The following is a 27,850-nucleotide window of genomic DNA, read 5'->3' on the forward strand; positions in this document are numbered from 1 at the left end:
GAAGTGGGTTATGATTATTTTAGCATCTCAGGTTAATAATTCGGGTTAATTACTTGCATAATTCAAAGAATTGGGGGAGTAATAATCACATAGGGTTTCTACTTTGATTAATCTTCGTGTTTAAGTTGATTTCTTGTTTTTGCCTTTTTAATTTGCTTAATTAGTTTAATTTAATTTAGTTAATTTTCTCTAAAGTCGACTGTGTAGGGTGGACTTGATAATAATTGGTAGAATTTAGCGTCTAGGATTAGATAATTAAGTATTCTCTGTGGGATCGATATTTGGACTTAAAAATCCACTTTATTACTTGTACGATACGTGCACTTGCGTGTAGATATTACCACCAACACTTAGCTAGACCCTAGGGTAGTGTATGAAGCTTGCGAAGAATTAGGGGTGAGCAAGTCAGACCCATTAACCCGTTGAACCCGTTCGACATCGTAAAAACCATGCTGATAGAACCGGGAGAATAGATCCATCAATAGGATTCGGTCCTGAAACAGAGAAGTTCCGCGGGTTTGGGTTTAAGACGGGTTCACATTCTTTTAATACCCGTGAAACTCGTCCCGTCCTGCCATACAAAAAGACGTCGTTTTGTTTATATTGTGCAGTATAATAAATTAATAATATAAAATACATGAATAAATTATTTCTCACATATCAAAACTTAAATCTATCATGACGACATCGCTTTGTTTATATTATGTAGTATAATTAATTAATAATATATAATACATGAATAAAGTATTTCTTACATGTCAAAACTTATATCTATAATGACGACATCGTCTCATTTTGTCTATAGTTATATATTTTATTTCAAATCTTGTCTTATGAAACTTTGAATTTAGCTACTCTTTTTTTTAATGTATTAATTTTAATTTACTCTTGACATTTATCTTTGATGTTATTTACGTTGGTTTCAATTTAAGGTTTTATGCTTTGTCATTCATTGTAATTTTTAAATAGTTTCTCGTAAAACATATAAACTATTAAAAAAATAATATGTTTAATTATGATGAGTTTCGACCCGCGAGGATTGGGTCCTACTATAAACCCGCCATCGACTCGCGAGGATTGGGTCCTAAACCCGTCGAAGACACATAAGTTTGATTACTTAAAATCAAGAACCGTTAGTAGACGGGACGAGGGCGGATTTTGCGAGAACCCGCGGATGTAGGACCACACACACCGCTATGAAGAACTAAATAAATTTCTAGAAACTTTCATATTCTAAATATCTTGTAAAATTTTACTGAATATTGCTGCAAAAATCTAGAAAGTTATTCTGAGTACCAAGATCACTACAATCTCCAGCCATCACTGAATATGAGTAGTATTAATATAATTAGAAGTAACTATTTCATATAATTATTTAGGAATTTTAAGTTTTATAATGAAAGACATGAAAATTGTATTTTGATCCATTTTCTGCCATCTTAAACGATCTCATTATTGTTGAGTATTTTCACATAAAGACTAGAAATGACCAATCCCATTTGATGGAATAAGTCTTAATTTACCACCATAATCCTCACACACTTACAGGTTTATTAGGTATATGTTGTCGATATTATTACCACCACAAGAAATGGATGAACGACAAAATCACCAACCACACCACCAGCACCACCACTAGCAGCACCATCAGTAACAGCAACACCACCAGCAGCAGCTGCTATAACAACAGTATTACGCCTTTCAACAAGTAGTTGGAAATAACTATTTTTCGATCGAATAATTTTCTCAAGCTTTGCAGCAACAACGACAGATGGATTATCAATAGCAAGAACAACGACAACAATATAATCCTTTTCCACTAGTAGACAGTTTTTTTCTCGGAAGACGACCTATACTACGACAACCAGTATGATTTGCAACCACCATAACAAATGCATTACCAGCAACAACAAGACGGTTTCTTCCAACCACGACAACAAGACGAAGGTTTTCAACCACAACAATAAAACGGTTTCTTCCAACCACAACAACAAGGCGGAGGTTTTCAACCACAACAACAACACGACGATTTTCATGATCCACTCTTTCTACCTTCACTTGAGCACTTTCAGCTACAACAACAAGACAAAGTTTTTTCAACCACAATAACACGGCGATTATTTTGAATGATTCTTTCTAGCTTCACCAGCTCCATCAAAGCTCTTTCAGCAGCAACAGCAATACAAAGTTTTTCAGCAGCAACAACAACAATGTGACGATCAGCAAAAATCATTACCACAAGCAGTTGAAGAAGTGAATGACGAGGAGTCCTGATATCTAGCGAGCTTATTACAGAATTTTGTCTAGTTAATTACATTATCTATGCATCTTCAAAATTGTAGTCTCACACTCTTTTTAATGGATAAATCAAAGGTTGCGGCTATATGCAATACTAATTCCACTTGTGCAAGACCAAATTAAATAAAGATTCTAAATAATTCCATTTTATTATGATGAAATGGCAAATATACCCATGAATTAAACTGAATTTTGTTTGCTCATGCAAGACCAAATAACAAATAATGAAAAAAAAACAAAAATAAGAAAACAAAGAAAAAGTAAAATTAAACAAACCCAGCCCCCGCCCCCCCCCCCCCGTGAAACCCTACCCTATGCCCAAGCTCCGCCGCCGACCACCGCTCTTGATGCGATATTTTTGATGTCTTGTACATATATTTGAAACATCGGATGAATTTTGACAATAAATTGTGTCTTCGCATTCGCCTTTTGATATAAAAATAAATGAATATTGAAATAAAAAGTAATTGGAAAATAGAAAGTCAAAAAAAATATGAAACAACTAATTTCGACATTAATGTGTCGAATATATGTCCATAAATTCGACACCTTAATGTCGAAATTTAGTATATTTCGACTAATTTGCTAACAGTTAAATTTCGACATTAAGGTGTCGATTTTTTACTCCAAAATCAACATCTCAATGTCGATTTTTACCTATAAAATTCGACTTGTACATGTCGACCGTGTCTGCGCGGGATTGTTTTTGGAAAAACGATATTCTAACTAAAAAACACATAAATGCATACTTTCTTGGGTTCTTCCACCGTAGAATCTTCTATTTTGATGTCTTCTGACTCCATACTTGCCATCTTTGTAAGATTTGTTGAGTTTTGATGATTTTGAATGTTTAGGTTTTGTGGGTCTATGGAGGAGGAAGGAGAAATGTTTTGTGGGTTTTGGAAAATGGAGAAGATGAGAGTTGGTCTTGTGGTTTTGTGATAGGGTTTTTTGTGTTTTTGAGTTTTTGGTATTGCACATTTGGAATTTTCTATGTTTTTAACAAGTAAGGGTATTATAGTATTTATACATTGAAAAATTTAATTTGGTCTTGCACAAGTGGATTTAGTCTTGCATATAGCCGCAAGTTAAATCAAATTGTGGATTATCCAGGGAATATATATGGGCTCTTTACAAATAAGTCCATCAATGGGTACTTATTCATAAAGAGATCCAGAGAATAAACTCTTCTACAAAAAAATCCACACATAGTCCAGATTTTTGTAAAAGACTAAAATAGCCCCTTAGACTTTAATATGCTCCAATTTTATCATTTAATTTAATTTAACCTCAATTTGACCCTAAATTTCACAAATTATTCAATTTTGACCCAAAACACATTTTTATGGACAATTTCGTCCGTCGCCGTCGGTCTCCGGCGTTGACTTTTTTTTTCCGGTTTCCGGTGTTGATTTTTTTTTTCTTCCTAATTTTTCTGCCATCAGTTTCTGGCGTTGACTTTTTTTGAATCTTTTTTTTTCTTCTTTCTTTCTGTAACATCTTTTTTTCCTCGTTTAATCAGCAATATTGCTGTGATTGACAGTAATATTAACTATATTACTGTTAAACACAGTAAAATTAACTATGCTACAGTTTAACACAATAAGTAATATTGTTATATTAATCTCTAGCACAGTAATATTAACACAACAAAACTCATTATTATTGTGTAATACATTAAGTAATATTACTATGTTGACCATTCAACAAATGTAAACATAATAAAAAATCAAAAGAATTAATATTAATGTGAGTGACAATAATATTACTATAACAACAGTAATATTACTGTCAACTACAGTAATATTACAATAATTGACAGTAATATTATTATTATGTTACTCCGTGAATAACTCAAACAAAACAAAAAAACCGAAACAAAATAATAATATTTATGTGGTTGACAGTAATATTATTATAAAAACAGTAAAATTACCGTCAACCACAGTAATATTATTGTGTTTACAGTAATATTACAATAATAGACATTAATATTATTACGTTACCCCGTGACGAATTCAAACAAAACAAAAAAAAAACCAAAAAAAAACCAAAAAAAATAATAATATTGATATGGTTGACAGTAATATTATTGTGTTTACAGTTATTTTACTGTCAACGACAGTAATATAAGTTGACTTGTCAACAAATCATAAAAAAATAACAAAAAAAAAATAATAATATTACGTTAATTTACTGTCAACGGCAGTACAATTACATAAATATATTGTCAACGGCAGTACAATTACGTTAATGTACTGCCTGTGATAGTATAATTACGTTAATTTACTGTCAGTGACAATATAATTACCTTTAATGACAGCACAATTACGGTCAACGTATAGCGGCGAATGTAAAAAAATAATAATAAAAAGATTCAACGCCGGAATTCGGCGGCAAAAACTTTTTTATAAAAAAAATTGAAAAAGAAAATTCAAAATTGGATTTTTGTGGTCAAAATTGATTAAATTGGGGTTACAATTAAGAATTGGATATAAAGGGTTGGGAGTAATTTTTTCATATACATGAATTTTTTTTATTTTTTTTTTCCATTTTTCCGTTTTTTTTTCCTTCTTTTCTGTACCAGTTTTCTTAATCGACTATCGAGCATAATCGATTAGCCTCATAGTCGATTAGGGAAATTCTTAATTTTTTTTTTGTGTTTTTTAATTTTTTTCTATATCAGTAAACTATGATGAAGTATAGTCGATCAAAAGTCTGCTACTAAAAATAACAAATCAAAATTGCAAAAAAATGCAAAATCAACTATATTTTAGAAAAAAACAAAAATATAAGAAAATTATAATTGATTTATAAAATTGGAATCAATAAAAAAGAAGAAGATTGGAGTCGATCAACCTTAATCGACTACCAGAGCATAGTCGATTAAGAATCTGCTACTAAAATAACAAATCACAACTGCGAAAAAATGCAAAATCACCTATATATTACAAAAACAAAAAATATACAAACATTATAATGGATTTATACAATTGAAATCAATAAACGAAAAATCCAAAAAAACTAAAAAAAAAATTGAGTCGATCCACCTTAATCGACTACCAGAACATAGTCGATTAGTTTAATCGACTATGAATATGTACGTAGTCGATTAAGGTTTCAGCATGCGCGAAATTCTCTACACACGCCGTTATGCGCCCAATCCACCAAAAAACCCTAAATTTGCCTCTCCATCGTCACCACACCGCTGCCACAATACACTATTCAACCAATGCATAACAAGAATAAAATAAATAAATTAAATAATTCATACAAAAAAACACAAATTAACATTTCAATGTCCAAAAAAAAAAACATAAACGATTCAAGTTATTTGTCAAAACCAACATCAAAAAATAATAAAATAAAAAAAATAAAAATAAAAAGCAAATACCTTCACCAACATCAATTGCAACAGTGATTTTCTCATGCCTCATCCTCATGACCGTCAACCCACAGCGTGGCCAGTCACCATCTTCAACGTCGTCGGTGGAAACCACCGCCGCGAACTACAGATCCATCACCACCCTTCATGCGGCGGCGGGAGGCGGTGACAAACACTCTCCACCGCCACCACCACCATCGGTCGATGTCTTGCTTTTCTTCCGAATTTCAGTCGAGAAGAGAAGAGAGAAGACGAGAAAAGAAGAAGAGAGAACGGCAAAAGAGAGAAGACGAGAAAAAAAAAAAGAAGAGAGAACGGCAATGGGTTAGGGTTTTGAAGAGATTTAATATTAATAAGGATGTTTTGGGAATTATTAAATAATATTTGGATATAATATTAGGTAAGGGATTTTCTCTAATTATATTTGGGAGGGGGTGTTTCCTTAACTCATTTTCCTAGATGAGGGGTTCTTGCTAATTATCCCTATATGTTTAAATTTTGAACTGTTAAAGCCATGCGTATCTATGTATTAAATTTAGGGGTAATGGCAAATAGGCCCATGACAAGGGCACTTAATTAAAAGAGGGACATCCAACTTTTTTGTCTTTCAAATAAATCCAGCTCATTCAAACTTATTTGAAATAAGGAAAATCCTTTTATATATACCAAAATTACCCCCAATTCATTGAAACCCAATTCAACTCCAATTTCATGATTTACACCCCAATTTAGCCCAATTTCATCAATTAACCAATTTTAACCATAATTTCAATTTTGACCCACCACCACCGGAAACCGCCGGCCGCCGCCGTTGACCGGCGTTGACCGCCGGAGACCGCCGGTCTCTGGCGTTGACTTCTTTTTTATTTTTTTCCTGAAATTTTTTTCCGGCCGGTCAACTGCCGTTGACCGCCGGGTCTCCGGCGTTGACTATTTTTTTATAATTTTGTTTTTTCTTAAAAAAAAATTTTTAATTAATATTACTGTCTTGGCTGCTAAATAATTGTCTCCGACAGTTCGGAGACAGTAATTTAACTCTTAATTTACTTTTTTTTTTCTTCAAAAATATTTTAATTAATATTACTGTATTCGTTGCTAAATTACTGTCTCCAGCAGTTATTGAACTGTCGGAGATTGTAATTTAACGGTTAATTGAATTTTTTATTCTTAAAAAAAATATTTTTAATTAATATTACTGTATTCGTTGCTAAATTACTGTCTCCAGCAGTTATTTAACTGTCGGAGACAGTAATTTAACTGTTAATTGTCTTCTTTTTTTTTTAATTTTTTTTCTTAAAAAAAATTATTTTAATTAATATTACTGCCTTGGATGCTAAATTACTGTCTCAAAAGTAATTTAACTGTCTTAGACAATAATATTAATAATATTACTGTTCGGAAAAATAATATTCATAATATTACTGTCCCAAACAGTAATATTACTGTCTGAGACAGTAATTTAGTAGCCAAGACAGTAATATTAATTAAAATATTTTTTTTCTAAGAAAAAAAATTCAAAAAAAAAAAATATTCCGAGAGGAGGAAGATCGACATTGGTAATTCTTTCCTTCTTTCTATTCTTCCGTTTTTCTAACTATTACGTGTCTAGTGCCGCGTATTTAGTAGATCGAAGTATACGAGGTGAAATCCGAGAGGAGGAAGATCGAATATCGAAGATCGAAGAATCGAGGAGCAGCACACGAGCCGACGCCGCACGCAATCCCACGCGCCATCCGAAGACAACGCGTGAGCCACACGCGCCGCCGTAGCTCGCCTAGCCGCTGCTGCCGTTTCGCCACTGCTGCCCCGAATTGCACGGATTGGTTTCCGTGGCAATCTAGCTTTGCTTAGTGCGCCTACCTCACGTTTCAAGAGGTAAACTTTCGAATCCATCGTCGTTAGATTCGGTTACGTTTAAATTAATATATGCATGTTCGTATTAGTAAGATAATTGTATGATTTTATGTGACTACATGAAATTGTTTATTTACTGCGAACATGATTATTTGATTTAAACGCGAGCATGCTAGTTGATTTAATTTCGATTAAGTAATTAAGCATGTATGTTGTTTTTAATTTCGCTGGAAGCGCAAAGGTACGCAATTTATTGTTTTCAATTATCGGGCATGTGTTTATGTGTTTTAAATTTGTTTAAATCGCATAAAATTTTTGTTTTCCGCTGCGTACACGTGTCCGATTCCCAACACGTCCTTAGGTGTAACCGTGTGTGACTCATTTACGAAAATTCGCAATATCGAGCTTATCACTAATGTATAAAATACAGCCTTCACTTCTTGCGGCATATTGGACGCGGAGAAGAACTCTTGATAGAATTTATGCGTATATGCCCAATTGGCTAAACGGTCTGCTACCATATTCTTTTGGCGAAACACATGTGTTATCTTATGTGATGGCCGAAACTCTTGCATACAAATCCGATACACTTACTCCAACTCCCAAGCAACTCTTAATCGTGTTGACCGCTAGAAAAGAGTCTGTCTCAAGTACTACAACCAAGCCAATCCCTAGCGAATGACACAGGCGAAGACCCACGGCCACAGCAAAAAAATCAGCGAAATTATTCGTTCATCTTCCAAAGAAAGTCGAAAAGCTTGAAATAATACAACCTTCTGAATTGCGAATGATGCCCCCACCGGCAGGGGCGTACCCATGCTTATGGCTGGGGTGGCCCCCGCCCCCCCCCCCCCCCCCCCCCCCCCCCAAGATTTTTTTAAGCTGTTTTTTTTCCTTTTTGGTATCTATGTATTAGTTAATGCATTTTCGCCCTCCCAAACTTTTAATTTTTGCCCCCCAAACTTTTAATTTTGTACACTTTAGTCCCCAAAAACAATAAAAAAATTCCTCTCTTAAATTACCCCTATATTTCAGCCCCCAACAAAACCCCCATGGGTCCGCCCCTGCGCACCCGTGCACATCTCGTCTTTAGCCGACCCATGTGTATTAAGTTTGTATATTCCCACATTAGGAAGCTCCCATTTATGCCATGTGCCACGCCTAACCACTACTTGTTGCCCGCAAATTCCTACGGCCGCCAGCTGCAGGAGTTGCGACTACGTGGACATTTGGCGAGGGCTGTGAACGATACCCAAGTATTGTACATTATGAAGCACACGTCGGCATATATATATCAACCGCCGTCATAAGTCCGCCTTCGTAAACCACCTTACACCTTGAGATCTATATTTCTCGAAAGATATGACAAACTACCGCTGCTCGAACCATGACGTAACATGAGCGAGTCTTTGGTTTCGGCGTCCATATGTGCAGTGCGTGTTTAACTGACGCAAAAACCCGCGGAATTTTGAATAATAGACTCAAGTGTGTGAGTTATAGTTTATGACATGCAGGTGTGTGATTTATAATTTATGACATGCACGTGTGTGATTTATGATTTACTGTCTTCCTTTTTAATTGAAAAGAGATCAATCAAATAATGATTTGTTCTGATTTACTTATTTGCTATTGTGCTATTTTTTTCTCAATTGAAAAGATATTAATCAAATAATTGATGTGTTTTAATTTATTTATTTGTAGTTGGATGATTGTGTTTTGTGTCGGATTTATAAGAAACTTCCTCAGGATCCTCCGACGAAGAAACCGAGCAAAATGAAATCCGACGAGGATCCTTCGACGCTGACTCCGAAAAAATTGAAATCCATGAAAAGCGACGACGTTTTCGATCCGGAGCACATTTTCAATCCGGAGCACTTGTCACCAACAGTATCGATGTAATCAATAGTTTTGGTTTTTGTTTATAGTTGGTTTTGTCTATGTTACAGATAATGAATTGAGATTCTATTAGTTTCACATTATTAATTGTTTAATTTTTTCATTATTAATATTATTGTTTTTTTAGTCAACTTATTTTGCATGTTTTTTTGATCAATTTCATAGTGTTTGTTTCGATCAATTTCATAATTTTAGAGAATTGATTTTCTTAATTTGAAAGCCATTAAAAATTTAATTATTGTGATTTTAAAATATCTATCTTCACTCATAATTAGAATTGGATAAGTATTTATTTTCCAAATAAATAATAAATCATTAACTAAACTATGTAATCAAAATTCAAGATAAAGGTGTGTTTCAAGAAGTTAGGACTCTATATTAACGCTGAACAAGTACGCTATGTTTTTAACTCTCATAAGAATTGTAATGACATTGTATATATATATATATATATATGTATGTATATGTTACTCCCTCCAAAAAAAAATATATCAGAAATTCAAAGAAAAGTAATGGAGTTTCCACCAGGTATTCGTTTCCAGCCTAAGGATGAAGAACTCATCGTTTACTACTTGAAGCCAAAGGTCGACGAACAGCCTGTCCCTCCTTCTGAAATAAACACCGTCGATTTTTACAAGAACGATCCTCAGACGCTAGCAGGTAAATATTCTTAATTGATTTGAATTAACTATTGATCTGATCATGCATGAAAATATTAGTATATTATTCCTGGATTTCTGTTTTTTTAATATTAGGGTTCAAATTAATTGGTACTTTTTCTTTTCTGTTTTTAATTATATATAATTGATTTGAACATATGTTCTTTTTAGGATTGAATAATCTTTTTGAACATGCATGTGATGCTACGTGAAATAAATATACCGGCTCTTTTTTTTAGGGTTTTATTCTAACTTAGATTCTTGTATTGTTAATTAATAATTTAATATCCTCTGTTAGATTCTTATACATACTTTGCATGCGTATGTATTTGTGTGATTATGTGTATATCTGTATTTGTATGGTGTAAATAAATTTAATGGTGTATCTCACCGGATGTAAAATTAACATTATTATTTATTATTTATGCAGATGAACATCCTTCTCGACTCGGGCAAAAGGAATGGTATTTTTTCACGTATCGGGAGAAGAAGTATCAGAACGGAAAGAGGCCTAATCGATCGGCTGGCAATGGCTTTTGGAAGGCCACCGCAGCAGATAAGCCTATACACCTTGATCAGACGAAACAAATCATTGGTTACAAGATGACTTTAGTATATTACGAAGGAGATCATAAATATTCACGAAAGACCAATTGGATTATGCACGAGTACAAGTTACCTATTGCAGACTCTACTACTAAAACAGAAAAACTCCTAGAAGATGAGAATGATATGAGGGTACGTGTTATATTTTGGTTATTTTCAGCGTAGTCGTAATTTTTTTTTTCTCTTAATTTAAATAATTGAAGCTATTTACTGATTGTCGATCTATTCCCGATTAATTATTTGCAGTTGGACAGTTGGGTGATATGCCGAATCCACAAGAGAGAAACAAAGTCGAACAAGGCTGAATTGGACGACAACAACACACATGTTGCGTTACCACCACCACAAGAAATGGATGAACGACAACCCCAGCACCACCATCAGCAGCTGCAGCAACAGATGGACTATCAACAACAACAACAATATAATTCTTTTCCACTAGTGGACGAATTTTTCCCCGAAGACGACATATACTACGGCCAAGACGGTTTCGTCCAACAACTAGACGAAGGTTTCCAACCGCAACAACAACTAGACGAAGGTTTCCAATCGCAACAACAACAAGACGAAGGTTTCCAATCGCAACAACAACAAGACGAAGGTTTCCAACCGCAACAACAACAAGACGAAGGTTTCCAACCGCAACAACAACAAGGCGGTTTCTTCCAACCGCAACAACAACAAGACGAAGGTTTCTGTTTCTTCCAACCACAACAAGACGAGGAGTCCGAATATATAGCTAGCTTATTACAAAATTTTGTCTAGTTAATTAAATTATATATGCATCTTCAAAATTGTAAAGTGACGCATTTTTTTTTAATGGATAAAGCCAATTGTTTCATACACATATGTCCTCAGTAAAACAAATAGATATCAATGTTGATATTTCTGATAAGGTAAAATTTCAAACACGGACCACTGTTATATTTTTATAACATGCACAACTTTGAAAGTTATATTTTTATAACATGCACAACTTTGAAAAATAATTTGAAATGGGAATTGACATGCAGCAATATTGGTTATTACTTATTTGTTATACTATTTATTTATTATTAAAGATTAATTAGTAGTTATATCTTAATAATTTTTTTTAATGTGCATTCAAACTTGGGTCAAGTGATTTCACGATCTCTGGCTCCATATGTAGGCCACCAAATTAATGAGGGGCAAACAATAATTAAGAGATATTAATTTTGTTCTTTGATGTAATTGCGCTAGCTAGGGGTAAAAGTCGGGTGGATTGGATCAGAAATAGCAATTTCGAAAAATTTCGAAAAAAATTCGGAAGTACAAAATTAATTCAAATTTTGATTAAAAATTTTCGGAATTTTAAAATTCATTCTAATTCCAAAAAACCCGAAATTTTTGGGATTTTGATTTTTTTTTCGGAAATCACATAAATTTTAAAATTTCAAAGCATAACGGAAATTTCCATAATTTATCAAAAATAAGAACATCAAGGTCAATAAAAGTAAAACTAATAAATGCTAAATTTTAGTTAAAAATAAATAAATAAAAATAAACCAAATATCCAATAAAACTTCTAACAACAATATAATATGTCAAAATCCTAAAACAAAACTTAAATCAAATTAATGTTTCGGAAAAAAATAAAAACTTAAAATAAGTATTTAGAGTATATATTATTTATAGGTTGTATTTTTCGGGAAAAAATCGAAGTTTTTTATAATTTTTATTTGAAGGATATTTTTGACTTTTCAGATCAAAAGACATAGAGGTTTTAGCATCCGCATCCGGCACCTCTGTGTAATGTTTAATGGCTAAAAAAAACCCTATGTTAAAACATTTAGCACATACCCCTTGTGTTACAAAAGGCCCATACGAGCTGATCGTGTGATGCACTCGCCAAATATACGACTGGGGCTCGACTTTTTGATGTGAAAAGACCCAAATACCCTATTCATTATAAATTTTAAAAATAAGCCCTAAATAAAATTTCAATTTTTTCAATTCAGTCCCATGAAGTTTCAGAAAAGCCCTCTTCTCCGAAGTCGGGGACTGAATTGCTAACCAAAAAAAATCCCAAAAACATCTCCACCGCTTCTCACCACCCCACCACCACCACATCTTTCAGATCTGCCTCCAACAGCGGCAAGCTAGTAGTTAAAAAAATGTTTTAAAAATGAATAATCTAATTTATTTATGAGTAACAATGACCCACATGCCACATCCACTTGATTTAGATAAACAATGTTGGGTTTGAGAACCGGCGCTCGTCTCCGCCGATCTCCTCCACAAACCACCGTTGATCCCCCATATATGTTTCCCTCTCCGGTTCTCCTCATCCATCAGAATGTCGTCTTCCGATTCCAATTCAAATCCCGACCAAATCATCCTCCCTCGAGCCAGTTCTCCACATCTCCGCCGGTCCGGTTTTCCGATGCCGGTCCAACTATCTGGCCTTCACCCAAATTCGACTTGTTGACTTGCATACGTGATGAAGAAGATGATGCTGACGCATTTTTAAGTATTTTATATATTTTTTGCTTTATTTTTTAATTAGGAGTAAACATGTCATTTCAATTAAGTCAACCTTCTGAATTGCGAATGATGCCCCTAGTACTCGTGCACATCTCGTCTTTAGCGGACTCGTCGTATTAAGTTTGTTTGTTCCCACATCAAGAGACTCCCATTTATGCGATGCGCCACGCCTTACCACTGGTTGTTGTCCGCAAATTCCTACGGCCGCCAGCTGCAGGAGTTGCGACTTCGTGGACATTTAGCGAGGGCTGTGAACGATACCCAAGTATTGTACATTATGGAGCACACGTCGGCATATATCAGCCGCCGTCATAACTCCGCCTTCGTGTTGCGATCCATATTTCTCGAAGGATATGACAAACTACCGCTGCTCGAACCATGACGTAACACGAGCAAGTCTTCGGTTTCGGCAGCTTTTTTATACACATCTTGACACAATCGGGATTCCCCTAGCTGCTATACGAAGATCAACCGGGATAGCATGGTGCATAATTTTCTACATAAAGCCCCGCTAGTTTTGGGCGGAACATAGTTGAGCCATATCCGGCAGGCCCATTCTTCTCCACGTCCGATGTTCCGCCGATAATTGTAATACTCTTTGGATGAGAAGTGCCCGTTTGCGTAAGAGTAAATATGAGTCTGTCCGACAATTTTCGACAATTGAAGACTACACATGGGTGTTTTTTGCAAAAAAACTCACATTGATTTTGTACTCATGAGACACCAGGGGTTTCCATCGGACTCGTATGCCGCTTTTAATCGACGTTCCACTAAATTGATGCTCTAAGGGGTATGTTTCTGCTTTACTGTCATACCAATATTCATTGAATGGATATGATGATGTATATTGATTATTGCAATATTGGTTGAAACGCTCTTCGTAAAATATAGTTGAGCAACAGCTTTTTCATATTTTCCAACAAGAATGGATAGTAAGTCCGACTAGAATTAACCCACGTTATGAGTGAATGTTTTGCACCTTTAATTTGTCCGGTTATGAATCTGATGTTGCACATGATCCAACACTTGGAGTTTCCCCTTGCTCATTTTCGTACAATTATTCAAACTTAGTGTTGAGTTTAGATTTTACGATTAATACGCTTACTTTACGTGGATCTTTTGTTTAGATTTAATTATATTTGTGCTTTAATTGATTGATTTTGTGTTTTATAGGTGAAAAAAAAGAATTAGGTGTCCATGAAGGAAAATAGATCAAAAAGGAAGGAAAAAGTTGCAAATAAGGAAATAAATCATATTGGAAGAAGGAATCTCGCCACAACTTTGGCAGTGTCCACCATTTTAGGGGTGTGCACGGGTCGGTTCGGTTCGGTTTTAGCCAAAAACCGAACCGAATATATCGGTTTTTGTAAAATAAAAAACCGTGTATGTCTGTTTTTTATCGGTTCGGTTTCTTTCGGTTTCGGTTCGGTTTCGGTTTTTTTCGGTTCGATTTCGGTTATTTTTCGGTTCAAGTGTCAATATATACTCAAGTTGTGCAAACAAAAGAATACAATTACACTTACTTTCACAACTTACTAATGCAATGAAAATATAAAATCTTTAATTTCATAGGACTTAACGTAATTTAGATGATGTATTATGCTTCATTTTTTTTTTCCTACTTTCATCTACCACATTATTAAAACCATGAACTCAAGTAAATTTTTACATACTAAATTAATAAAATACAATGTCTCAATTTATGAACAAATGCTTAGAATGAGATAAGTAATTGAAAGATAGAAAATAAATATTAGGGTAAAATAATACATATATTATATAAAATGAAGTCATTTTATAGTTTCGGTTCGGTTCGGTTTTTCGATTCGGTTATTTACCTTCCCACCATACCGAACCGAATAATTCGGTATTTCAAAAATAAAAAACCGTACATGCGGTTTGCTATTCGGAACGGTTTAAAACGGCTAGGTTTTTCGGTTTTTCGATTCGGTTTTTCGGTTCGGTTTTTCGGTTTTTTTGCTCACCCCTACACCATTTCGCGCATATCTCTCTCATAAGAACTCCAAATCAGCTGATTTTGGCGGCATTGGAAAGCTAATTTCAAGGGCTACAATTCTTATTTACACAATATTCCAAAATTCGGACTCCAACATGGCGAAAATCGAAGAACAAGTCCTGATGGGGGAAAGTGGCCGAAATTGATTCCTATTAGGTTTCCACTACTTCCTTATCAAGAAAAGCCTATAAAACCAACAAGTCTCTACACCATAAACACGAAATTTGACACCACAAACGCGAGGAACGAAGATCAACGAAGACTCAAGCATAGTTTTTCTTATTTAATTTATTTATTTTATTTTCTTTATCATAAGAATCACGAGTAGCTAAGTCTTTATTTCTAGGATTTTATTTGGAACCCTATGTGGGATTTATGAACCTTTTTTTATGATTTTATGCAAGTTTTAATTCCGGATTATTTCTTCTACTTGGTTTATTAAGTTCATGAAACTGGCCACTTTATGCGCTTTTATGTTATTGTTAATCGCATGAATCGGAAGATCGGGTTAATAATTAGAACTGTGGTAGAAGAGCATTTGTGGTATTAACATAGGAATATAGTTAATCTCTTAGGTAGCCATTATTGAGATTTGTGCTTAATGTTGTGTTCTAGAATTAATTGCATAGGAATATAGTAATTGAATCTAGAGTATTAGAATCGTAATACACGCGGAAGTGGGTTATGATTATTTTAGCATCTCAGGTTAATAATTCGGGTTAATTACTTGCATAATTCAAAGAATTGGGGGAGTAATAATCACATAGGGTTTCTACTTTGATTAATCTTCGTGTTTAAGTTGATTTCTTGTTTTTGCCTTTTTAATTTGCTTAATTAGTTTAATTTAATTTAGTTAATTTTCTCTAAAGTCGACTGTGTAGGGTGGACTTGATAATAATTGGTAGAATTTAGCGTCTAGGATTAGATAATTAAGTATTCTCTGTGGGATCGATATTTGGACTTAAAAATCCACTTTATTACTTGTACGATACGTGCACTTGCGTGTAGATATTACCACCAACACTTAGCTAGACCCTAGGGTAGTGTATGAAGCTTGCGAAGAATTAGGGGTGAGCAAGTCAGACCCATTAACCCGTTGAACCCGTTCGACATCGTAAAAACCATGCTGATAGAACCGGGAGAATAGATCCATCAATAGGATTCGGTCCTGAAACAGAGAAGTTCCGCGGGTTTGGGTTTAAGACGGGTTCACATTCTTTTAATACCCGTGAAACTCGTCCCGTCCTGCCATACAAAAAGACGTCGTTTTGTTTATATTGTGCAGTATAATAAATTAATAATATAAAATACATGAATAAATTATTTCTCACATATCAAAACTTAAATCTATCATGACGACATCGCTTTGTTTATATTATGTAGTATAATTAATTAATAATATATAATACATGAATAAAGTATTTCTTACATGTCAAAACTTATATCTATAATGACGACATCGTCTCATTTTGTCTATAGTTATATATTTTATTTCAAATCTTGTCTTATGAAACTTTGAATTTAGCTACTCTTTTTTTTAATGTATTAATTTTAATTTACTCTTGACATTTATCTTTGATGTTATTTACGTTGGTTTCAATTTAAGGTTTTATGCTTTGTCATTCATTGTAATTTTTAAATAGTTTCTCGTAAAACATATAAACTATTAAAAAAATAATATGTTTAATTATGATGAGTTTCGACCCGCGAGGATTGGGTCCTACTATAAACCCGCCATCGACTCGCGAGGATTGGGTCCTAAACCCGTCGAAGACACATAAGTTTGATTACTTAAAATCAAGAACCGTTAGTAGACGGGACGAGGGCGGATTTTGCGAGAACCCGCGGATGTAGGACCACACACACCGCTATGAAGAACTAAATAAATTTCTAGAAACTTTCATATTCTAAATATCTTGTAAAATTTTACTGAATATTGCTGCAAAAATCTAGAAAGTTATTCTGAGTACCAAGATCACTACAATCTCCAGCCATCACTGAATATGAGTAGTATTAATATAATTAGAAGTAACTATTTCATATAATTATTTAGGAATTTTAAGTTTTATAATGAAAGACATGAAAATTGTATTTTGATCCATTTTCTGCCATCTTAAACGATCTCATTATTGTTGAGTATTTTCACATAAAGACTAGAAATGACCAATCCCATTTGATGGAATAAGTCTTAATTTACCACCATAATCCTCACACACTTACAGGTTTATTAGGTATATGTTGTCGATATTATTACCACCACAAGAAATGGATGAACGACAAAATCACCAACCACACCACCAGCACCACCACTAGCAGCACCATCAGTAACAGCAACACCACCAGCAGCAGCTGCTATAACAACAGTATTACGCCTTTCAACAAGTAGTTGGAAATAACTATTTTTCGATCGAATAATTTTCTCAAGCTTTGCAGCAACAACGACAGATGGATTATCAATAGCAAGAACAACGACAACAATATAATCCTTTTCCACTAGTAGACAGTTTTTTTCTCGGAAGACGACCTATACTACGACAACCAGTATGATTTGCAACCACCATAACAAATGCATTACCAGCAACAACAAGACGGTTTCTTCCAACCACGACAACAAGACGAAGGTTTTCAACCACAACAATAAAACGGTTTCTTCCAACCACAACAACAAGGCGGAGGTTTTCAACCACAACAACAACACGACGATTTTCATGATCCACTCTTTCTACCTTCACTTGAGCACTTTCAGCTACAACAACAAGACAAAGTTTTTTCAACCACAATAACACGGCGATTATTTTGAATGATTCTTTCTAGCTTCACCAGCTCCATCAAAGCTCTTTCAGCAGCAACAGCAATACAAAGTTTTTCAGCAGCAACAACAACAATGTGACGATCAGCAAAAATCATTACCACAAGCAGTTGAAGAAGTGAATGACGAGGAGTCCTGATATCTAGCGAGCTTATTACAGAATTTTGTCTAGTTAATTACATTATCTATGCATCTTCAAAATTGTAGTCTCACACTCTTTTTAATGGATAAATCAAAGGTTGCGGCTATATGCAATACTAATTCCACTTGTGCAAGACCAAATTAAATAAAGATTCTAAATAATTCCATTTTATTATGATGAAATGGCAAATATACCCATGAATTAAACTGAATTTTGTTTGCTCATGCAAGACCAAATAACAAATAATGAAAAAAAACAAAAATAAGAAAACAAAGAAAAAGTAAAATTAAACAAACCCAGCCCCCGCCCCCCCCCCCCCCCCCCCCCCCCCCCCCCCCCGTGAAACCCTACCCTATGCCCAAGCTCCGCCGCCGACCACCGCTCTTGATGCGATATTTTTGATGTCTTGTACATATATTTGAAACATCGGATGAATTTTGACAATAAATTGTGTCTTCGCATTCGCCTTTTGATATAAAAATAAATGAATATTGAAATAAAAAGTAATTGGAAAATAGAAAGTCAAAAAAAATATGAAACAACTAATTTCGACATTAATGTGTCGAATATATGTCCATAAATTCGACACCTTAATGTCGAAATTTAGTATATTTCGACTAATTTGCTAACAGTTAAATTTCGACATTAAGGTGTCGATTTTTTACTCCAAAATCAACATCTCAATGTCGATTTTTACCTATAAAATTCGACTTGTACATGTCGACCGTGTCTGCGCGGGATTGTTTTTGGAAAAACGATATTCTAACTAAAAAACACATAAATGCATACTTTCTTGGGTTCTTCCACCGTAGAATCTTCTATTTTGATGTCTTCTGACTCCATACTTGCCATCTTTGTAAGATTTGTTGAGTTTTGATGATTTTGAATGTTTAGGTTTTGTGGGTCTATGGAGGAGGAAGGAGAAATGTTTTGTGGGTTTTGGAAAATGGAGAAGATGAGAGTTGGTCTTGTGGTTTTGTGATAGGGTTTTTTGTGTTTTTGAGTTTTTGGTATTGCACATTTGGAATTTTCTATGTTTTTAACAAGTAAGGGTATTATAGTATTTATACATTGAAAAATTTAATTTGGTCTTGCACAAGTGGATTTAGTCTTGCATATAGCCGCAAGTTAAATCAAATTGTGGATTATCCAGGGAATATATATGGGCTCTTTACAAATAAGTCCATCAATGGGTACTTATTCATAAAGAGATCCAGAGAATAAACTCTTCTACAAAAAAATCCACACATAGTCCAGATTTTTGTAAAAGACTAAAATAGCCCCTTAGACTTTAATATGCTCCAATTTTATCATTTAATTTAATTTAACCTCAATTTGACCCTAAATTTCACAAATTATTCAATTTTGACCCAAAACACATTTTTATGGACAATTTCGTCCGTCGCCGTCGGTCTCCGGCGTTGACTTTTTTTTTCCGGTTTCCGGTGTTGATTTTTTTTTTCTTCCTAATTTTTCTGCCATCAGTTTCTGGCGTTGACTTTTTTTGAATCTTTTTTTTTCTTCTTTCTTTCTGTAACATCTTTTTTTCCTCGTTTAATCAGCAATATTGCTGTGATTGACAGTAATATTAACTATATTACTGTTAAACACAGTAAAATTAACTATGCTACAGTTTAACACAATAAGTAATATTGTTATATTAATCTCTAGCACAGTAATATTAACACAACAAAACTCATTATTATTGTGTAATACATTAAGTAATATTACTATGTTGACCATTCAACAAATGTAAACATAATAAAAAATCAAAAGAATTAATATTAATGTGAGTGACAATAATATTACTATAACAACAGTAATATTACTGTCAACTACAGTAATATTACAATAATTGACAGTAATATTATTATTATGTTACTCCGTGAATAACTCAAACAAAACAAAAAAACCGAAACAAAATAATAATATTTATGTGGTTGACAGTAATATTATTATAAAAACAGTAAAATTACCGTCAACCACAGTAATATTATTGTGTTTACAGTAATATTACAATAATAGACATTAATATTATTACGTTACCCCGTGACGAATTCAAACAAAACAAAAAAAAAACCAAAAAAAACCAAAAAAAATAATAATATTGATATGGTTGACAGTAATATTATTGTGTTTACAGTTATTTTACTGTCAACGACAGTAATATAAGTTGACTTGTCAACAAATCATAAAAAAATAACAAAAAAAAAATAATAATATTACGTTAATTTACTGTCAACGGCAGTACAATTACATAAATATATTGTCAACGGCAGTACAATTACGTTAATGTACTGCCTGTGATAGTATAATTACGTTAATTTACTGTCAGTGACAATATAATTACCTTTAATGACAGCACAATTACGGTCAACGTATAGCGGCGAATGTAAAAAAATAATAATAAAAAGATTCAACGCCGGAATTCGGCGGCAAAAACTTTTTTATAAAAAAAATTGAAAAAGAAAATTCAAAATTGGATTTTTGTGGTCAAAATTGATTAAATTGGGGTTACAATTAAGAATTGGATATAAAGGGTTGGGAGTAATTTTTTCATATACATGAATTTTTTTTATTTTTTTTTTCCATTTTTCCGTTTTTTTTTCCTTCTTTTCTGTACCAGTTTTCTTAATCGACTATCGAGCATAATCGATTAGCCTCATAGTCGATTAGGGAAATTCTTAATTTTTTTTTTGTGTTTTTTAATTTTTTTCTATATCAGTAAACTATGATGAAGTATAGTCGATCAAAAGTCTGCTACTAAAAATAACAAATCAAAATTGCAAAAAAATGCAAAATCAACTATATTTTAGAAAAAAACAAAAATATAAGAAAATTATAATTGATTTATAAAATTGGAATCAATAAAAAAGAAGAAGATTGGAGTCGATCAACCTTAATCGACTACCAGAGCATAGTCGATTAAGAATCTGCTACTAAAATAACAAATCACAACTGCGAAAAAATGCAAAATCACCTATATATTACAAAAACAAAAAATATACAAACATTATAATGGATTTATACAATTGAAATCAATAAACGAAAAATCCAAAAAAACTAAAAAAAAAATTGAGTCGATCCACCTTAATCGACTACCAGAACATAGTCGATTAGTTTAATCGACTATGAATATGTACGTAGTCGATTAAGGTTTCAGCATGCGCGAAATTCTCTACACACGCCGTTATGCGCCCAATCCACCAAAAAACCCTAAATTTGCCTCTCCATCGTCACCACACCGCTGCCACAATACACTATTCAACCAATGCATAACAAGAATAAAATAAATAAATTAAATAATTCATACAAAAAAACACAAATTAACATTTCAATGTCCAAAAAAAAAAACATAAACGATTCAAGTTATTTGTCAAAACCAACATCAAAAAATAATAAAATAAAAAAAATAAAAATAAAAAGCAAATACCTTCACCAACATCAATTGCAACAGTGATTTTCTCATGCCTCATCCTCATGACCGTCAACCCACAGCGTGGCCAGTCACCATCTTCAACGTCGTCGGTGGAAACCACCGCCGCGAACTACAGATCCATCACCACCCTTCATGCGGCGGCGGGAGGCGGTGACAAACACTCTCCACCGCCACCACCACCATCGGTCGATGTCTTGCTTTTCTTCCGAATTTCAGTCGAGAAGAGAAGAGAGAAGACGAGAAAAGAAGAAGAGAGAACGGCAAAAGAGAGAAGACGAGAAAAAAAAAAAGAAGAGAGAACGGCAATGGGTTAGGGTTTTGAAGAGATTTAATATTAATAAGGATGTTTTGGGAATTATTAAATAATATTTGGATATAATATTAGGTAAGGGATTTTCTCTAATTATATTTGGGAGGGGGTGTTTCCTTAACTCATTTTCCTAGATGAGGGGTTCTTGCTAATTATCCCTATATGTTTAAATTTTGAACTGTTAAAGCCATGCGTATCTATGTATTAAATTTAGGGGTAATGGCAAATAGGCCCATGACAAGGGCACTTAATTAAAAGAGGGACATCCAACTTTTTTGTCTTTCAAATAAATCCAGCTCATTCAAACTTATTTGAAATAAGGAAAATCCTTTTATATATACCAAAATTACCCCCAATTCATTGAAACCCAATTCAACTCCAATTTCATGATTTACACCCCAATTTAGCCCAATTTCATCAATTAACCAATTTTAACCATAATTTCAATTTTGACCCACCACCACCGGAAACCGCCGGCCGCCGCCGTTGACCGGCGTTGACCGCCGGAGACCGCCGGTCTCTGGCGTTGACTTCTTTTTTATTTTTTTCCTGAAATTTTTTTCCGGCCGGTCAACTGCCGTTGACCGCCGGGTCTCCGGCGTTGACTATTTTTTTATAATTTTGTTTTTTCTTAAAAAAAAATTTTTAATTAATATTACTGTCTTGGCTGCTAAATAATTGTCTCCGACAGTTCGGAGACAGTAATTTAACTCTTAATTTACTTTTTTTTTTCTTCAAAAATATTTTAATTAATATTACTGTATTCGTTGCTAAATTACTGTCTCCAGCAGTTATTGAACTGTCGGAGATTGTAATTTAACGGTTAATTGAATTTTTTATTCTTAAAAAAAATATTTTTAATTAATATTACTGTATTCGTTGCTAAATTACTGTCTCCAGCAGTTATTTAACTGTCGGAGACAGTAATTTAACTGTTAATTGTCTTCTTTTTTTTTTAATTTTTTTTCTTAAAAAAAATTATTTTAATTAATATTACTGCCTTGGATGCTAAATTACTGTCTCAAAAGTAATTTAACTGTCTTAGACAATAATATTAATAATATTACTGTTCGGAAAAATAATATTCATAATATTACTGTCCCAAACAGTAATATTACTGTCTGAGACAGTAATTTAGTAGCCAAGACAGTAATATTAATTAAAATATTTTTTTTCTAAGAAAAAAAATTCAAAAAAAAAAAATATTCCGAGAGGAGGAAGATCGACATTGGTAATTCTTTCCTTCTTTCTATTCTTCCGTTTTTCTAACTATTACGTGTCTAGTGCCGCGTATTTAGTAGATCGAAGTATACGAGGTGAAATCCGAGAGGAGGAAGATCGAATATCGAAGATCGAAGAATCGAGGAGCAGCACACGAGCCGACGCCGCACGCAATCCCACGCGCCATCCGAAGACAACGCGTGAGCCACACGCGCCGCCGTAGCTCGCCTAGCCGCTGCTGCCGTTTCGCCACTGCTGCCCCGAATTGCACGGATTGGTTTCCGTGGCAATCTAGCTTTGCTTAGTGCGCCTACCTCACGTTTCAAGAGGTAAACTTTCGAATCCATCGTCGTTAGATTCGGTTACGTTTAAATTAATATATGCATGTTCGTATTAGTAAGATAATTGTATGATTTTATGTGACTACATGAAATTGTTTATTTACTGCGAACATGATTATTTGATTTAAACGCGAGCATGCTAGTTGATTTAATTTCGATTAAGTAATTAAGCATGTATGTTGTTTTTAATTTCGCTGGAAGCGCAAAGGTACGCAATTTATTGTTTTCAATTATCGGGCATGTGTTTATGTGTTTTAAATTTGTTTAAATCGCATAAAATTTTTGTTTTCCGCTGCGTACACGTGTCCGATTCCCAACACGTCCTTAGGTGTAACCGTGTGTGACTCATTTACGAAAATTCGCAATATCGAGCTTATCACTAATGTATAAAATACAGCCTTCACTTCTTGCGGCATATTGGACGCGGAGAAGAACTCTTGATAGAATTTATGCGTATATGCCCAATTGGCTAAACGGTCTGCTACCATATTCTTTTGGCGAAACACATGTGTTATCTTATGTGATGGCCGAAACTCTTGCATACAAATCCGATACACTTACTCCAACTCCCAAGCAACTCTTAATCGTGTTGACCGCTAGAAAAGAGTCTGTCTCAAGTACTACAACCAAGCCAATCCCTAGCGAATGACACAGGCGAAGACCCACGGCCACAGCAAAAAAATCAGCGAAATTATTCGTTCATCTTCCAAAGAAAGTCGAAAAGCTTGAAATAATACAACCTTCTGAATTGCGAATGATGCCCCCACCGGCAGGGGCGTACCCATGCTTATGGCTGGGGTGGCCCCCGCCCCCCCCCCCCCCCCCCCCCCCCCAAGATTTTTTTAAGCTGTTTTTTTTCCTTTTTGGTATCTATGTATTAGTTAATGCATTTTCGCCCTCCCAAACTTTTAATTTTTGCCCCCCAAACTTTTAATTTTGTACACTTTAGTCCCCAAAAACAATAAAAAAATTCCTCTCTTAAATTACCCCTATATTTCAGCCCCCAACAAAACCCCCATGGGTCCGCCCCTGCGCACCCGTGCACATCTCGTCTTTAGCCGACCCATGTGTATTAAGTTTGTATATTCCCACATTAGGAAGCTCCCATTTATGCCATGTGCCACGCCTAACCACTACTTGTTGCCCGCAAATTCCTACGGCCGCCAGCTGCAGGAGTTGCGACTACGTGGACATTTGGCGAGGGCTGTGAACGATACCCAAGTATTGTACATTATGAAGCACACGTCGGCATATATATATCAACCGCCGTCATAAGTCCGCCTTCGTAAACCACCTTACACCTTGAGATCTATATTTCTCGAAAGATATGACAAACTACCGCTGCTCGAACCATGACGTAACATGAGCGAGTCTTTGGTTTCGGCGTCCATATGTGCAGTGCGTGTTTAACTGACGCAAAAACCCGCGGAATTTTGAATAATAGACTCAAGTGTGTGAGTTATAGTTTATGACATGCAGGTGTGTGATTTATAATTTATGACATGCACGTGTGTGATTTATGATTTACTGTCTTCCTTTTTAATTGAAAAGAGATCAATCAAATAATGATTTGTTCTGATTTACTTATTTGCTATTGTGCTATTTTTTTCTCAATTGAAAAGATATTAATCAAATAATTGATGTGTTTTAATTTATTTATTTGTAGTTGGATGATTGTGTTTTGTGTCGGATTTATAAGAAACTTCCTCAGGATCCTCCTACGAAGAAACCGAGCAAAATGAAATCCGACGAGGATCCTTCGACGCTGACTCCGAAAAAATTGAAATCCATGAAAAGCGACGACGTTTTCGATCCGGAGCACATTTTCAATCCGGAGCACTTGTCACCAACAGTATCGATGTAATCAATAGTTTTGGTTTTTGTTTATAGTTGGTTTTGTCTATGTTACAGATAATGAATTGAGATTCTATTAGTTTCACATTATTAATTGTTTAATTTTTTCATTATTAATATTATTGTTTTTTTAGTCAACTCATTTTGCATGTTTTTTTGATCAATTTCATAGTGTTTGTTTCGATCAATTTCATAATTTTAGAGAATTGATTTTCTTAATTTGAAAGCCATTAAAAATTTAATTATTGTGATTTTAAAATATCTATCTTCACTCATAATTAGAATTGGATAAGTATTTATTTTCCAAATAAATAATAAATCATTAACTAAACTATGTAATCAAAATTCAAGATAAAGGTGTGTTTCAAGAAGTTAGGACTCTATATTAACGCTGAACAAGTACGCTATGTTTTTAACTCTCATAAGAATTGTAATGACATTGTATATATATATATATATATGTATGTATATGTTACTCCCTCCAAAAAAAAATATATCAGAAATTCAAAGAAAAGTAATGGAGTTTCCACCAGGTATTCGTTTCCAGCCTAAGGATGAAGAACTCATCGTTTACTACTTGAAGCCAAAGGTCGACGAACAGCCTGTCCCTCCTTCTGAAATAAACACCGTCGATTTTTACAAGAACGATCCTCAGACGCTAGCAGGTAAATATTCTTAATTGATTTGAATTAACTATTGATCTGATCATGCATGAAAATATTAGTATATTATTCCTGGATTTCTGTTTTTTTAATATTAGGGTTCAAATTAATTGGTACTTTTTCTTTTCTGTTTTTAATTATATATAATTGATTTGAACATATGTTCTTTTTAGGATTGAATAATCTTTTTGAACATGCATGTGATGCTACGTGAAATAAATATACCGGCTCTTTTTTTTAGGGTTTTATTCTAACTTAGATTCTTGTATTGTTAATTAATAATTTAATATCCTCTGTTAGATTCTTATACATACTTTGCATGCGTATGTATTTGTGTGATTATGTGTATATCTGTATTTGTATGGTGTAAATAAATTTAATGGTGTATCTCACCGGATGTAAAATTAACATTATTATTTATTATTTATGCAGATGAACATCCTTCTCGACTCGGGCAAAAGGAATGGTATTTTTTCACGTATCGGGAGAAGAAGTATCAGAACGGAAAGAGGCCTAATCGATCGGCTGGCAATGGCTTTTGGAAGGCCACCGCAGCAGATAAGCCTATACACCTTGATCAGACGAAACAAATCATTGGTTACAAGATGACTTTAGTATATTACGAAGGAGATCATAAATATTCACGAAAGACCAATTGGATTATGCACGAGTACAAGTTACCTATTGCAGACTCTACTACTAAAACAGAAAAACTCCTAGAAGATGAGAATGATATGAGGGTACGTGTTATATTTTGGTTATTTTCAGCGTAGTCGTAATTTTTTTTTTCTCTTAATTTAAATAATTGAAGCTATTTACTGATTGTCGATCTATTCCCGATTAATTATTTGCAGTTGGACAGTTGGGTGATATGCCGAATCCACAAGAGAGAAACAAAGTCGAACAAGGCTGAATTGGACGACAACAACACACATGTTATGGACTATCAACAACAACAACAATATAATTCTTTTCCACTAGTGGACGAATTTTTCCCCGAAGACGACATATACTACGGCCAAGACGGTTTCGTCCAACAACTAGACGAAGGTTTCCAACCGCAACAACAACTAGACGAAGGTTTCCAATCGCAACAACAACAAGACGAAGGTTTCCAATCGCAACAACAACAAGACGAAGGTTTCCAACCGCAACAACAACAAGACGAAGGTTTCCAGCCGCAACAACAACAAGGCGGTTTCTTCCAACCGCAACAACAACAAGACGAAGGTTTCTGTTTCTTCCAACCACAACAAGACGAGGAGTCCGAATATATAGCTAGCTTATTACAAAATTTTGTCTAGTTAATTAAATTATATATGCATCTTCAAAATTGTAAAGTGACGCATTTTTTTTTAATGGATAAAGCCAATTGTTTCATACACATATGTCCTCAGTAAAACAAATAGATATCAATGTTGATATTTCTGATAAGGTAAAATTTCAAACACGGACCACTGTTATATTTTTATAACATGCACAACTTTGAAAGTTATATTTTTATAACATGCACAACTTTGAAAAATAATTTGAAATGGGAATTGACATGCAGCAATATTGGTTATTACTTATTTGTTATACTATTTATTTATTATTAAAGATTAATTAGTAGTTATATCTTAATAATTTTTTTTTAATGTGCATTCAAACTTGGGTCAAGTGATTTCACGATCTCTGGCTCCATATGTAGGCCACCAAATTAATGAGGGGCAGACAATAATTAAGAGATATTAATTTTGTTCTTTGATGTAATTGCGCTAGCTAGGGGTAAAAGTCGGGTGGATTGGATCAGAAATAGCATTTTTGAAAAATTTCGAAAAAATTTCGGAAGAACAAAATTAATTATAATTTC

General features: G+C 34.0%; 2 protein-coding genes and 1 long non-coding RNA gene across 3 annotated transcripts; all 3 read left to right on the forward strand.

Annotated features, from left to right (window-relative positions):
* The first annotated feature begins 1,864 nt into the window (after positions 1–1,864).
* On the forward strand, positions 1,865–27,069 carry LOC148765416 (uncharacterized). The gene is made up of 3 exons (XR_016029670.1): positions 1,865–1,947; positions 11,270–11,389; positions 27,049–27,069. It is a non-coding gene; the product is annotated as an uncharacterized LOC148765416 (long non-coding RNA).
* Positions 9,946–11,233, forward strand: LOC148765417 (NAC domain-containing protein 68-like). Its single transcript, XM_088813983.1, has 4 exons — positions 9,946–10,093; positions 10,523–10,830; positions 10,945–11,139; positions 11,204–11,233. Exons 1-4 carry the CDS (start codon positions 9,946–9,948, stop codon positions 11,231–11,233), a joined length of 681 nt encoding a protein of 226 aa, XP_088670109.1.
* LOC148765418 (NAC domain-containing protein 68-like) lies at positions 25,854–27,042 on the forward strand. The gene is made up of 4 exons (XM_088813989.1): positions 25,854–26,001; positions 26,431–26,738; positions 26,853–26,933; positions 27,001–27,042. The coding sequence occupies exons 1-4, from the start codon at positions 25,854–25,856 to the stop codon at positions 27,040–27,042; spliced, it is 579 nt and encodes a 192-aa protein (XP_088670115.1).
* Positions 27,070–27,850: the final 781 nt, after the last annotated feature.

This window comes from Erythranthe guttata, chromosome 14, assembly GCF_056151865.1.
Source record: "Erythranthe guttata isolate IM_541 chromosome 14, IM_541, whole genome shotgun sequence".
Lineage (NCBI taxonomy): Eukaryota > Viridiplantae > Streptophyta > Magnoliopsida > Lamiales > Phrymaceae > Erythranthe > Erythranthe guttata.

Excerpts from the sequence above, each read along its gene's own strand:
- LOC148765417 (XM_088813983.1), top strand. The coding sequence starts at position 9,946 with ATGGAGTTTCCACCAGGTATTCGTTTCCAGCCTAAGGATGAAGAACTC. Across the intron at positions 10,094-10,522 it reads CGATCCTCAGACGCTAGCAG|ATGAACATCCTTCTCGACTC; the intron begins GTAAATATTCTT and ends TTATTTATGCAG. Across the intron at positions 11,140-11,203 it reads AATATAATTCTTTTCCACTA|ACGAAGGTTTCCAACCGCAA; the intron begins GTGGACGAATTT and ends TCCAACAACTAG.
- LOC148765418 (XM_088813989.1), top strand. The coding sequence starts at position 25,854 with ATGGAGTTTCCACCAGGTATTCGTTTCCAGCCTAAGGATGAAGAACTC. Across the intron at positions 26,002-26,430 it reads CGATCCTCAGACGCTAGCAG|ATGAACATCCTTCTCGACTC; the intron begins GTAAATATTCTT and ends TTATTTATGCAG. Across the intron at positions 26,739-26,852 it reads AAGATGAGAATGATATGAGG|TTGGACAGTTGGGTGATATG; the intron begins GTACGTGTTATA and ends AATTATTTGCAG.